Source organism: Hemicordylus capensis, chromosome 1, assembly GCF_027244095.1.
Source record: "Hemicordylus capensis ecotype Gifberg chromosome 1, rHemCap1.1.pri, whole genome shotgun sequence".
In the NCBI taxonomy this organism is placed as follows: domain Eukaryota; kingdom Metazoa; phylum Chordata; class Lepidosauria; order Squamata; family Cordylidae; genus Hemicordylus; species Hemicordylus capensis.
Genome location: NC_069657.1, coordinates 127,624,458 through 127,637,375, shown reverse-complemented (window position 1 = coordinate 127,637,375; position 12,918 = coordinate 127,624,458). Strand labels below are relative to the sequence as shown.

Sequence of the window (12,918 nt, the reverse complement as noted above, 5' to 3'; positions counted from 1 at the left end):
TAGGGCTGAGAGAGACTCCTGCCTGCAACTCTGGAGAAGCTGCTACCAGCCTGTCTAGGCAAGAGCTAGATGGACCAATGATCTGACTTGATATAAGGCAGCTTTGTATGTCCCTGTATAAGGTGTTTTTCCTCTTACTATAAATCACAATTCATTGCATCATGTGTGATTTTTATTTGTATTTTGATGAGAAATCAATAGGAGTACCACAAAATACAGTCTTCATGTCAGTTCATTGTCTGATGCATAATATGAAGTCTACATATTATGCAGACTTCAACTCAGCTATTGTTTTTTCAAGCTTTCAGTACCTGTGAAACATAGGCTACCATTGTTAATAAGACTGTAAGATGATAAAACAACATGAAATTATTCTGTGTTGAACTAGGACCAGAGAGACCAGAGTTTAAACCCCCATTCAGCCATGCAACTCACTGGGAGACTCTGGGCCAGTCTCTTCTCTCTTAGCCCTACCTACCTCACAGTGTTGTTGTAGGGATACACATAACATGTACACCTCTCTGGCCTCCTTGGAGGAAGAGCGGATATAAATGTAAAAATAAACGAACAATGCATATCTAGATAGCTTGTCTTGACTAAACTCTGTTGAAATTAATGAAGCAAGTCAGCCATGATTAACTTTGTCTGGGTGCTTCCCATTGATTCAAACATATGAGTGCTTATATGATAGATTCAACTATATTCAAACATAACAAAAATTAACCAATATTTTAACTGAAAATCGTATTTGACTTTTGAGAGTCTTTGCAAAGTAACTCTCATAAAATGGTTCAGACAAGAAACCTCTGTTATCATCTGTTTGTATCTGGCTGGAAAGAATTGCACATTTAATAACGTTTAATCATTTTATATCAGCTGTAGCACAACTATGGTTTTTGAAGCCTGCATTGCTGGCTGGCTGGGGAAGTGGGAAGAATGTGAAGAACTTCTTCAAGATTCTGAGCATTCTGATGGAAACAAGAAGTTAAGATTGGTTATAAAGCTATACGAGCATGTTTAAATGATCTCTGTTCAAGAGCTTGGATCTAACCAAACAGTTAGTTGCATTGCTAGAACTAACGCTGTCATCCTGATTAATGCTGCGTGCATGCAATGCTAATCTCAGCACTTCTGAAGTCCCTGAGGCACTCGGGAGAGCAGTGAAAATTGTTGCACTCTTGTGCAAAGGTTAGTGCTGTGTGCATGTTTCTGTTTGGAGCACATGCGCAGCATTAGACAAGATGTTAACAGCAATGAAATGATAGATTCTTTCTAGCGTTCAGCAAATGATTAAATGTTCACATGGTTTTGTCGTTTTGGTAAGCCTTCAGATTTGGATGTTTCTTTTTACTTGCTAAATACTTTGCGCCACACTAAACTGGCCAATATAGCAAAAAAGAAGGCTCAGTATAGTTTGTGTGCAAATTCCTACTGAATGCCGTCTATCCTAGCCAGAAGTTTAAAAATATTACTGTATTGGCCTTTGCCAGTAATGACTGCATGTGAAATTTGTCAGACACCGGGGCAACATGAAGTTATCTTAGCAGGCAAAACTTCTCCAGAGGAAAAATCATCAGCCTGACACTCATCAGTCAAGTTACACTAGCTCTCTTACTTAGGATTTGATTTGAGTCCTAGCTGAAGGAGGAGATAATAGCACTATGGCTGCAGTTTGCTGTGGAGCCCAGGAGCGTTGATCCCCTGCTTTTCCAGGGTTTTAATAAACACTGAAGAGATACAGTGTGGTTGGCAGACTGTGTGCTTGCTTGGGAAAATAAGGAGCACATTCTCTCTCTCTCTCTCTCTCTCTCTCTCTCTCTCTCTCTCTCTCTCTCTCTCTCTCTCTCACACACACACACACACACACACACACACACACACACACACACACACACCATTGCCCAGTTGTCATACAGTTATTGTTTTTACATATAATTAGGCAAGTCCTAATTTCGGACAATTCTGGTTAGCACTTATACAAATTCTATTAATAGGAAAATGGACTTTGGGAAGTTCTAAACTGATGCATGCCAAATGTTCCACCTCCTGTGTGATCTGAGAATAAATAATTTGCTGCTTTCTGAGGCTTGGTTCTTTGTCCATAAAATGCAAATCAGTTACATATTTAGTCTTAGTGCCATCAAAATGAATTTGGAATGGGGATGTTTTGAGGACTTTGGGCACTGTGTCCGGTCTGGGTCCAACTCGGCCATGCCTAAGGTCACACAAGATGGAAAGGTGAGGCACTGGAATTCTCCTGGAAAAATGGAAGTTATTCTAATGCTCATCTTTCAGAGAAGAGTGTGGCAGGCAAGCAGGACTGTGGGTGACTGCAGCAACTTGAACAATGAGACAGTGCCTGTAGGCTTCCCAGAGGCATCTGGTGGGCCACTGTGTGAAACAGGATGCTGGACTAGATGGGCCTTGGGCCTGATCCAGCAGGGCTGATCTTATGTTCTTATGCTATGTTCTTGAGAGGAACTTTTTCACATACTTGAGCCAAGAAGTTCTGGTAAAAACTAACCTGTCTACTTTCTTTTCATTATAATCTTAATTGATAATTACCATCTTCACAAGTTAGTCCACTTCCACCTCAAATGTTAATATGTCCACCATCTTGAATTGGGGTGGATGACATCATCACACATGGTGCCGTTGAGGTGTCCCTATGTGTCCCTACAACTGTACCAAATTTCGTTCAGATCGGTTAGGTGGTTCACAAGTTAGCCCACGTATACCTCAAATGTTCACGCATCTGCCATATTGAATTGGGGTGGATGGCATCTTTACAAACTATGCTTTTGAGGTGTCCCTATGTGACCCTACAACCATATCCAATTCAGTGTTCTCTCTAATTTTTTTCATCTGTGGGCAGAATGAGTTTTGTTCTTGGTGGCAGTATCAAGGCAGTGTGTGCACACAAACATCAAAATGGGGCCCTCCTGATTCAACCTGAGTGGGATCTAAAATTAACTGAGCGGACATAAAAAAAACCATGTGAGTGCGTGCACATGCACATGCCTTAGAGAGAACACTGATCCAATTTGGTTCAAACTGGTCGAGGTGACGTTGATAGGTGGACACACACAGAGACACACAGAAAGTTGGTGAACCTACATTTCCTTAAGGAAAGTAGGCTAAAAAGGACTGATCAAGTTAAACTAGCAGAAGAGCTGGCTAGGTCCATTAAAGATCTTGTACCAACAAAGACATGCATTGAGCTGTTTGTTCAACATATGAAGCTTTTCCTTGTAAATAATCCAGGGCCCACATTTTAGTAGCATTTATCTGATACTGCCGTTTCAGCGCTAATCTAAATGTTACAATACAATGTAATGCTAGCCCAGTAACTGTTTCTCCCTTGCAACAGGCTCACAAAAATAGACATCTTTAGCCAAAAAAAAAAAAAAAGGGTGGGAAGGGAGAGGGTGATCAATCTTTTCCATATCAGCCTGTTTCCACTCTATTTTCTATCTCCTAAACTGCTTCTTCCAAAGAGTTCCAGAGCTACATTTACTTTGCAAATTATAATTATAATTCTCTTTGGGAAACCCATGCCACATAGCACGGGTTCTTGTTAGTGGTCCTTTTGTCCTCCACATTTTGGATGTCTGCATAGTCAGGATCTTGGAACCTTCTAGAGCCATAAGCTGTAAGCTTTTTGGCAGGAGCCCCTCCTGCTTAGTGACACACATATAGCCCCCCACAGATTCCCTCCCTCAGTCTTCTTCCGACTGCTACAATAGCGACTTCAGGAGACTTTCTGTCTCACTTCATGTGAGGAGATCTGTCAACAACCAACACCAAACAAACCTCCTTACCCTTTCTCTTTAATTTAATTTTTCATCTATTCTGTCTATCCTCTCATTTTTCAGTCATTCTCATTTTTATTTAAGTTTTTATTTAAATCGCCCGTCCTCCTACCCTGCTCAAAGGTTTTCTCTTCAGAGATCCTGAGGCAGTATGTGGCTGCTAGAGTCTCTTTTAAGAGCTGCCTTACTTGCTCTGGTAAACTTTACATTTCAGACAGGCACAAGGAGTGCTTACCGTACACTCTGAACTTAGCTGAGCCCACTGAACTGATTTCTGCATTATTTGCCAGTAGGGATGTGCATGGAAAATGGCTGCCACACCAACTAAAGGTATTGGAACCCCCCCCCCCCCGTGGCCTAGAGGAAGCCCCCCCCAAGAGGCTAAAGGTTTTAAAAAAATAAAAATCACGAACCCACCAGACCTTTGGGGTGGTTTGGTCCAAGGTCAGACCAAATGGGGAGGGGGTTAGTTTGACCCCGGAACCGTCGAACTGAAGTGGTTCGACATAGAACCGAACCCCCCTCGAACTGTTTGCACATCCCTATTTCCCAGGGCTTTATTGGATAGGCCCGATGCAAATGCACTTCCCGCATCTGTGCTTTGCTGTGAGAGAGGGCATTATGTGCTACATTGGCCCTACAAGCCACTCCCACTAGCCTGCTATCCCAGCAGCACTGCACCAGCTCTGGTATGCCGTGCTCTCAGGAATCCAAGCAGCAATGCTGTGGGAAAGGGCCTCACATGTTACATCGGCCCTACAAGCCACCTACTAGCCAGCTATCCCAGCTGTGCTGTACCAGCTCTGTTGTGCTGTACTCTCAGGAATCCAAGCAGCAGACGCAGAATGAATCACAGCCAGTACTAGTACTGAAGATGGGCCCTTCACTCTCTCTCTTAAAAGGGCAGGTGCTGCTAACACCACAAAGTATGCTTGAGCACACATCAGGGCTCAAGCCTGCTAAACAAAGGGAAGCCAGTAGACCAAGCTGAAGTGAAGAAGCAACATGGTAAGAGTAAGCATCCTAGGGTTTGGGAAGAGGAAGAGCAAGGGGACCTTTTACTTGCCTGGACCTTGCTTGAGAGGCTTCTCAAAATATTATGCTTATGACAGCCACAGACTACATTATGAATATATGTGGGAGAACCCAGGTCTGCGGTATATCACCAAGGGCACAGTTATTGGGGACCTGAAAAGAGGGACAGGGCTTACCACTACAGTCATAGCCCAAGGTGCCATAGGTCCAAATCCAGCTGGGAGGAGAGCTGGCCTTGTCGCAGCCGGCATGGGTTGTCCCCTTTGCTGGGCAGGTCCACCCTGGTTTGCATGTGAATGGTCAATACATGTGTGAATAAAACACTTTCTTTCCCACTCTTCTTCCTTTATTAAGAAAAATAAGGCACACAAACCTGAGACAAAAAACCAGAGCATTTACTTAAAAAGACAGCTAGCCACAAAGCACGGAGTGCCACCACAACCAGTCAAGACTGTGCCGAATACAAAGTCTGATGCCCCATGGGGTTTTTATCTGCCTCGGACTCTAAGGATGATGCCGTGTCTTGTGTAAATAAGGACCCAGACCAATCCCCAGAATCCCCAGCTGATCCGCTGGATGCAGATAAGAACCAGTCCCCTCCTGAGTTTTATTGACCATACTCTGAACAGGTCTAGCATATGGTGTCAGCCTTGGGCTTAGAGAGACAGCAACTGAAACATGAGACTGCAGAGCCTGTGTTTGGCCTTATGCAGTCTGCTTCTACAGCACCGCTACCTTTACTACTTTTGCCCACTTTAACTTGAAAGAAATTAGAAAACCTCTATAGAGTACACCAAAGTGATGTGCTCTACCTGTTTTTGCATCCCAAACCTAACTCAATAGTTGAGTTGAATCCTCTCAGCAAGGGGCAAAACAGAAGTTATGATCTACCCCATCCGATCCCGATAGCAAAAAGCTAGATTCATTTGGTAAATGGATATATGCTATTGCAAGCCTTCAGGTACACATATCAACCTATTAGGGGTGTATGGCTAAGTATACCCATTTTTTCTTTTTAAAAACTTGAACCTTTCATCTGACAGCTTTAACAGGACCAAAAGGATGCAGCTATGACCTTTTTATCTGTAGGCTTATAGACCACTAAGCAACAACTGCACTCTGCCTGCCACGAGGCAGACTGTGATTCTAGGGCAAAGGCAGCAGCAGTGGCACTACAGAGACATGCGTGGCCGAATCAGAAAAGTCTAGTTAAGCAATGCCCTTAAACCCAACACTCTCAACAAAGATCATCCTACCAGCCATTCCGCCATCATGATTTCAGAAGGAACAGGTATTAACCTTACAGTTCCTTTTGCAAGTCAACTACACCATTGCAGAAGTCCTAAGTCCAAGCCAGCCTATGATAAAAGGGCCTGACACAATGACCGGCTCAAGATTCCTCCCATTCTCAGAAGCATGGTAGGCAATTACTACGGGCCAGTGGGTGATGACTATAATTTGATTGGAATTTGCAATAGAGTTCCATACACTTCCACCTTTTTGGGGAAAATGTTGTACTCAATCTACCCTGTCCCTCAACAGGAAGTTTGATCCCTTATCAAGAAAAGTATCTTTCAACCAGTGCACACCAACACAGCCAGGGGTTTTTACTCAAGGTGCTTCACAATCCTGAAATGAGATGGGGGCTTGAGGCCAATTTTAGATTTCTGTGGCCTCAACAGTTTTATTGCTCCTGTCGGTTCTGTATGACCACTCTCACCCAGATCTTACAGCTTCTGTTTTCACAACAACTGGTTTGTGACAATAGAAGGCACCTACTTTCACATTTAAAGGCACCTATTTTCATATTTCTATTTGGCCACACCACAGACAGTACCTATGCTTCTGCGTTGGGAAGAGAACTTACAAATACAAAGTCCTGCCCTTTGGTCTGTCCACCTTAGCTAGAGTCTTTCCCAGTGCATGGTGGTGGTGGTGGCACACCACTGCCAACAGGCTATCTGTCTATTCCCTTTTTAGATGACTGGCCCTTGCTGGCCAGAACCAAAGAGAAGTTGCATCAACTTAACCCTCTTACGCGGACCTTTCTAGGCAAGCTAGGATTGTGCGTGAACTGGGAGAAGTTGACTTTGGCTCTCAAGGACCATAGAGTTTTTGAACACCATTCTAGATTCCCAGGAGATTCTTGCATCCTTGCCTTCCTGCAGGATAGCAGATATCAGGACCATGACCCACAAGATCTTAACATCACACACTTATCCAGCACAGTCCATATAAGAGAAACTGGGGTTCATGGCATCCACTACCGATATCCTATCTTTAGCATGTTTTCAGATGAGGCAGCCACTACTAACAGGTGATTTGGTGCAGTCTATGACAGACAGTGTGACCACGATGTCATATGTGAACCATGAGGTTCAACGCTTTCCAGCATTGTTACGCCTAGCCATCTGGATGTGGTCCCTCCATCATCAGATTTGGCCTTCTGTAATACACATTGCAAGGAAGGAAATATATGGGCAGACTCCTCAAGTCAGACACAACAAACACATCCCACAAACGGACATTGGATCTTTTCATGTGATCATCCATTCATAGACATTTTTGCCACCAAGGAAAACAACAATGCACACAGTTCTGCTGCAGAGCAGGCCACGCATGCAATTCCTTGGGAGATGCACTTCTGTCTTGGAGCAAGGAATTGCTATACATGTTTTCTCCATTACCACTCATACCAACGGTTCTACACAAGATCAGAGAGGAAGCTGCAGATCGCATCTGCATCACTCCCTGGTGGCCTTAACAAGCCTGGTTCTCCACTCTGCTAGCAATGGCCAAAGGTCAGGCATCTGCCTCTACCCAGCCATCCCAACCTATCTTGCCAGAGAGCAAGGATCAGTACAGGTCAAGTATCCCTTATCCAGAATGCTCCAAAATCCAGACACCACGCTGTGACAAAAACAAAAAGCCTCAGCTCACTTGAAAAATGCAGTCAAGCTGCCTTCCTCAGGGCCAGGGCTGTCCCGCCGCCACCTCCCTCAGGGCCAGGCCAGGCCAGGCCAGGCCGTCCCGCTGCCAGCCACCCCCACCGCTACCGGCATCTCCCGCCTCCACTTGCCTCTTCATCCGTCCACCTCCTTGCCGCTGCCTCCTTGCTGCCATTATTTCTCTCCTGCTGGAACTTTTGTGTGCTCTTGCAAGAGTTCCAGCTCGCATTCCAGACCCCCGTCTACCAGAATTATATGCCTGTAAAACTGTATAGAAGATTCCCAAATCCAGAAAAGTCAGAAATCCGGAACACTACTGGTCCCATGCAGTCCTGCTAAGGAGTACTTGACCTGTACTTCATCCAGAAGTGAAGAGTCTTCATCTCACGGCCTGGAGGATCACTGGCCAGTGGTCCTGGGTGTCATTTCTACTGCCCGGAAACCTTTGACACAATGCTCCTACAGGGCAAAATGGACACAGTTTACCATTTTTGTGACCAAAGAGGCTTCCTTGGACTTCTTTCGTACCTGTTAGTTTTAAAAAACTTAAATCTTGATGTTCTGTTATTTAAAGTTCATCTTGCTGCAGTTGTGGTCCACACTCCCCATGTCCATATTTTCTCATTGGACCCTGTTAGAAAATTTTTAAAGGGGACTGCTCCGCTTGTATCCCACGTCTCCAAGATTAGTCCCTCCATGGGATCTCAAGCTGGTTCTCTCTATGCTCATGCACAAACCATTCGAGCCGATGGCTACATACCCACTGAAATATTTGGCCATTAAAACATCATTCCTCTTAGCAATTACCTCTGCCCTTTGAGTATCAGAGCTCAAGGCTCTTAGGGCTGACCCCCCCCCCCTTCAAATCCTTCCAACAGAATAAGGTCCTATTCAGACTGGGCATTCAATACTTACCTAAAGTAGTATCTCAATACCATGTGAGAGGGAGAAAAATAAATTTTTAAAAATTGTTTCTCCGGTCATCTGCCTTCCGGTCTTCTTTGCCTTGCTGTCTTCAGATGAAGAAGTGCTGGGCATACCCTGGATCTGAAACATGCACTGTCCTTTTATCTTAATCATACTCAACCATTCCATTAGTCCACCTCCTTGTTCGTCTGCTATATTGGGAGAAACAAAGGAAAACAAGTCTCCTGCCAGAGACTGTGAGCCTGAATCACATCTGCCATCAAACAGGCATACGTACTTGCTAAGAAGCCACTACTGCCTTCCACTAGAACTCATTCTGCAAGTTCAGTGATGACTTTTACGGCTTACCTCCATGGAATTCCACGAGATGCCATCTGTTGGGCAGCAACGTGGAAAGGACCCTTGTCCTTCATGTGCCACTGTGCTTTGAACACCAGGTTAAGAGCCCATTTATAGTTTGGAGCAGCAATCCTTGACACAGTTCTTCTGTAGATGCCTGCTTCTTCCACTGTCTTGGTGAATAGCTCACTAATCTCCAAAGTGTGGAGTACAATAGGGCCACTATTAAGAAGGTCAGGTTGCTTACCTGTAACAGTAGTTCTTGTAGTGGTCCATTGTCCTTCACACACCCTCCCTCCTCCCTGCTGTAGCAGTCACCTACCTGTTATGTATGATCACTGTGGTCAGGGACTGAGGGAGGTAATCTGTGAGCGGCTATATGTGTGTCACCAAGGGGGCAGGGCTACTGCCAAAAAGCATATAGCTTACAGCTCTAGAAGGTTCCAAGGTCCTGTCTACACAGACATCCAAAGTTTGAAGGACAATGGACCACTACAAGAACTACAGTTACAGGTAAGCAAACTTACTTTCTCCAAATCAAAACGATGACGACACATATGCAGTTGCCTTCTGGGGCAGGAGAACCCCAACATAAAATAAGTTTGATTAGGGAAATTTGAAGTGTCCCATTCAAAGAGGATGAAGCTACTTCCATATTGTCTAGTAAGTTTTCTCTTTGAATTGAGGCAGAGATCTTGGAGGTACACTGGAGATGCAGATCTCCAAATTATCGGTTTATCTTCCTCCAGGAGTATTTGCTTTTAAACAAAAGTTTCTTCTTTGCAGTCAGCTGTCAAAAAGCATGAAAAGGTTCTTAATAAGGCTGTTCACATGAGCAGCCCAACCTAGGCTAGGGCAACCCAACCTGCACTGGGCTCCTCGTGTGGTGCACCAGGATGGAGGCCAATCCCAGTCCTGCCTCTGCCACAAGTCCGACTTTGGAGCCCAACTCTTAACTGAGGTGAGAGGGCGCGAATCCACTCTCAACCCCAGGGCTGGGTCAGGCAAAAAGAGTGCCCAGCTTTAGGAAATCCCTCAAGGCACTGCATTCCTGGCACGGTGCATTGAGAAATGCTGGAGGACTTCCTCCTCTGGCTACTGGCCCTACCACTCGCTGTGTCATGGCGGAGCCATTCTGATTTATCTGCTCATGTGCAGGGAGGCAGGGAGGAGCCTGCCTCCTCACCCCCCCAACCAGCATTTTTGGTTGTGTGCATGACCTCCATATGTGATAAAAGTGCGGAATTTGTGATATCATTTCATAGCTATAGGGAACTATATTTTGACCACTACATACAGAGTTGGACACATATTTGGAGCAACTTGAGATTATTTTGATGAACGGCAGTATATATATTTTTAAAACAATATATAAAAAAATTAATAATAAAAACTTGTAGAGATGGGAGGGAAGAGTTTCCATAGTAGCACCAATTATTATTATTATTAACACCAGTCAGACAGGTGTTATTGACTGGTTTGTTTTATCCAGACATCGAGTCCTTCCCAAGGACCTGGGATGGCCGGATTATATTGTCAGTGTTGTTGCTGCTGTTATAGATATCGTCGCAGAATATAGGCTGTTCCCAGTATATTATTATTATTATTATTATTATTATTATTATTAATATTAATATTAATATTATATATTATTTTACACAGTCAGACAGGTGTTATTGACTGGTTTGTTTTATACAGACATCGAGTCCTTCCCAAGGACCTGGGATGCCAGAATTTTATTGTCAATGTTGTTGCTGTTGTTATAGATATCGTCGCAGAATATAGGCTGTTCCCAGTAAAGCTGCTTTTTGTTATTATTTCTTGTTCACACAGTCAGACAGGTGTTATTGACTGGTTTGTTTTATCCAGACATTGAGTCCTTCCCAAGGACCTGGGATGGCTGAATTTTATTGTCATAGATATTGTCGCAGAATATAGGCTGGTCCCAGTAAAGCTGCTATTATTATTATTATTATTATTATTATTATTATTATTATTATTATTACATTTATATCCTGCTCTTCCTCCAAGGAGCCCAGAGTGACGACCTCCTAGAAGTGGAAGTGCTGGCGTGGAACACCTTCGTGCTGTGATGTGTGATGATTAGGACTACATGTTTCAGTTTGTGGCATGTGCTCCAAGCTCATACACAGCTAGTTTTGATGATAGTTTCAGAAGTGCAGGTGATACCGCCAGTTAGGATTATTCATATGATCAAGCATTGCTGCATTCATAAAATATTGGTAGTATTGAGAGTCTGTCAGATGTATTCCCATAATGTATAGTGTTCATGTGTCATCTAGTAAAAGAACAGTAGCAGTTTCCTAGTAAATTATTCCTATATTCCTAGTAAAGAAACAGCAGCAGTATATTCTCTGTGCAAAAAGGCCTTACTGTGACACGTGTTGCTCAGAGCACTTACCAGTCCTATATCGTGCTGGAGCAGCACTGAAACAAGGCTATATGATCAGGAGCCAAGGCTGATGGCTTTCAAGATAACTACCAAGGAGTAGCTTGCATTGGCACAGTTGTGACCACACCAGCAGCCCCTTGCGTGCACCTGACCTTTTGCAAATTTTGGGCTACTTTTATGCATCATAGAGTATATAGTATACAAATATTTATATACCGCTCTTCAACCAAAGTTCCCAGAGCCGTTTACATAGATATAAATAAGTAAATAATATGTGATGGGAACCAACAGCTTGTTGGTATTTGTCCTCTGTAACTATGTAAGCAATTATTAGTATCCTTTCCCTTTCTCATTATATGACTTAGTGAACCATCTTCTTTCTCCCTCACATTTCCATGTTTCCTCCTGCTTACAACTTTTCCTCTAAATACACTGAATTTCGATTTGTTTTAACATATTCAGTCTGACTCAGGCCCTGCACAAGGACTCAGCTTGAACTTCCTTAAGTAATCCTAGAGAGTGTGCACTGGCTGCAGTTTGCCAGAAATTAGGTTTATTTTTAAAATTACTAACCTTCAGTGTCAGTTGTGTTCTCAGTACCTAGTTCATACTTAACAGCTTCATTAAATTTGAAGCGGTTGATTCCGATTTTCAATTGCAAGATTTTTTTTTTTTTAAAGTGAAGTCTTGCTGCCTTTGTCAAATACATTTATATCCAAATGACTGAAACTTCAGCTTGCTGAGGAATGGTATACAGGGCATATATTATTGAAGCAGTTCATGAGGACATGTTTGTTTGCCTTTCTAATGACTGTCCCAACTTATTTTAAATGTAAATAATGTATCCTTTTGCCTGTCTGCAACTTCCCTGGCAGCTGTGTCTAAATGTAGTGACAAAAATCAACCGGTCCTCCTCCCCCCCACTAGATTACTTATTGGGCTTATACAAGGCAAGATATTAAAAACACTTTTGTCTGTCACCCAGCCACGGGCAGGGGAGGGGGAATTTGCCAGTTGCTAATGGATACCTGGCATTTTTGTGTATGACCATGAAGAACAGCTTGTGCACTTTCACCCCTGATGTTTCCTGAATAACACGGGTCTCATTTAGGTCAATAAGCCTTTATCAAAACGTCAGGAGTGAAAAATGTGTCTTGGTGTAAGCCGACTGGTCGTTCTCTCCAGTTGCAGGAGTCTATAGAACAATCAATGTTCTCTAAGCTTGTCTGCATGTCACGCAAAGAACTGGATGACAGTAACCATTGACTACATGTCTGTTTCATTGTCTTTAGGGCAGCCCACATTTGCATATTTGTCAGTGTTCTTGTTATCCAATGAACCATGGAGAGTCTTTAAAAACACACAACTCTCATGCAAATTTCACTCACAGAGCTCCCCTCCACCCTGCACATTGCAAATCAGAAAGCACCCACAACTTAGCCTT

General features: G+C 43.5%; 1 protein-coding gene across 9 annotated transcripts in view; it reads left to right on the top strand.

Annotated features, from left to right (window-relative positions):
• KCNQ1 (potassium voltage-gated channel subfamily Q member 1) overlaps positions 1–12,918 on the top strand; it is a 498,864-nt gene that overhangs the window by 104,907 nt on the left and 381,039 nt on the right. The window contains exon 1 of one of the 9 annotated variants that reach the window (XM_053280951.1): positions 11,115–11,244. The exons of the other annotated variants lie outside the window; for them this stretch is intronic. Within the exon in view, the coding sequence (XP_053136926.1) occupies positions 11,161–11,244 (84 nt within the window). The 5' untranslated portion in view covers positions 11,115–11,160. Of the gene's footprint in view, positions 1–11,114; positions 11,245–12,918 lie in introns of those variants that run through there. 9 annotated transcript variants of the gene reach the window in all.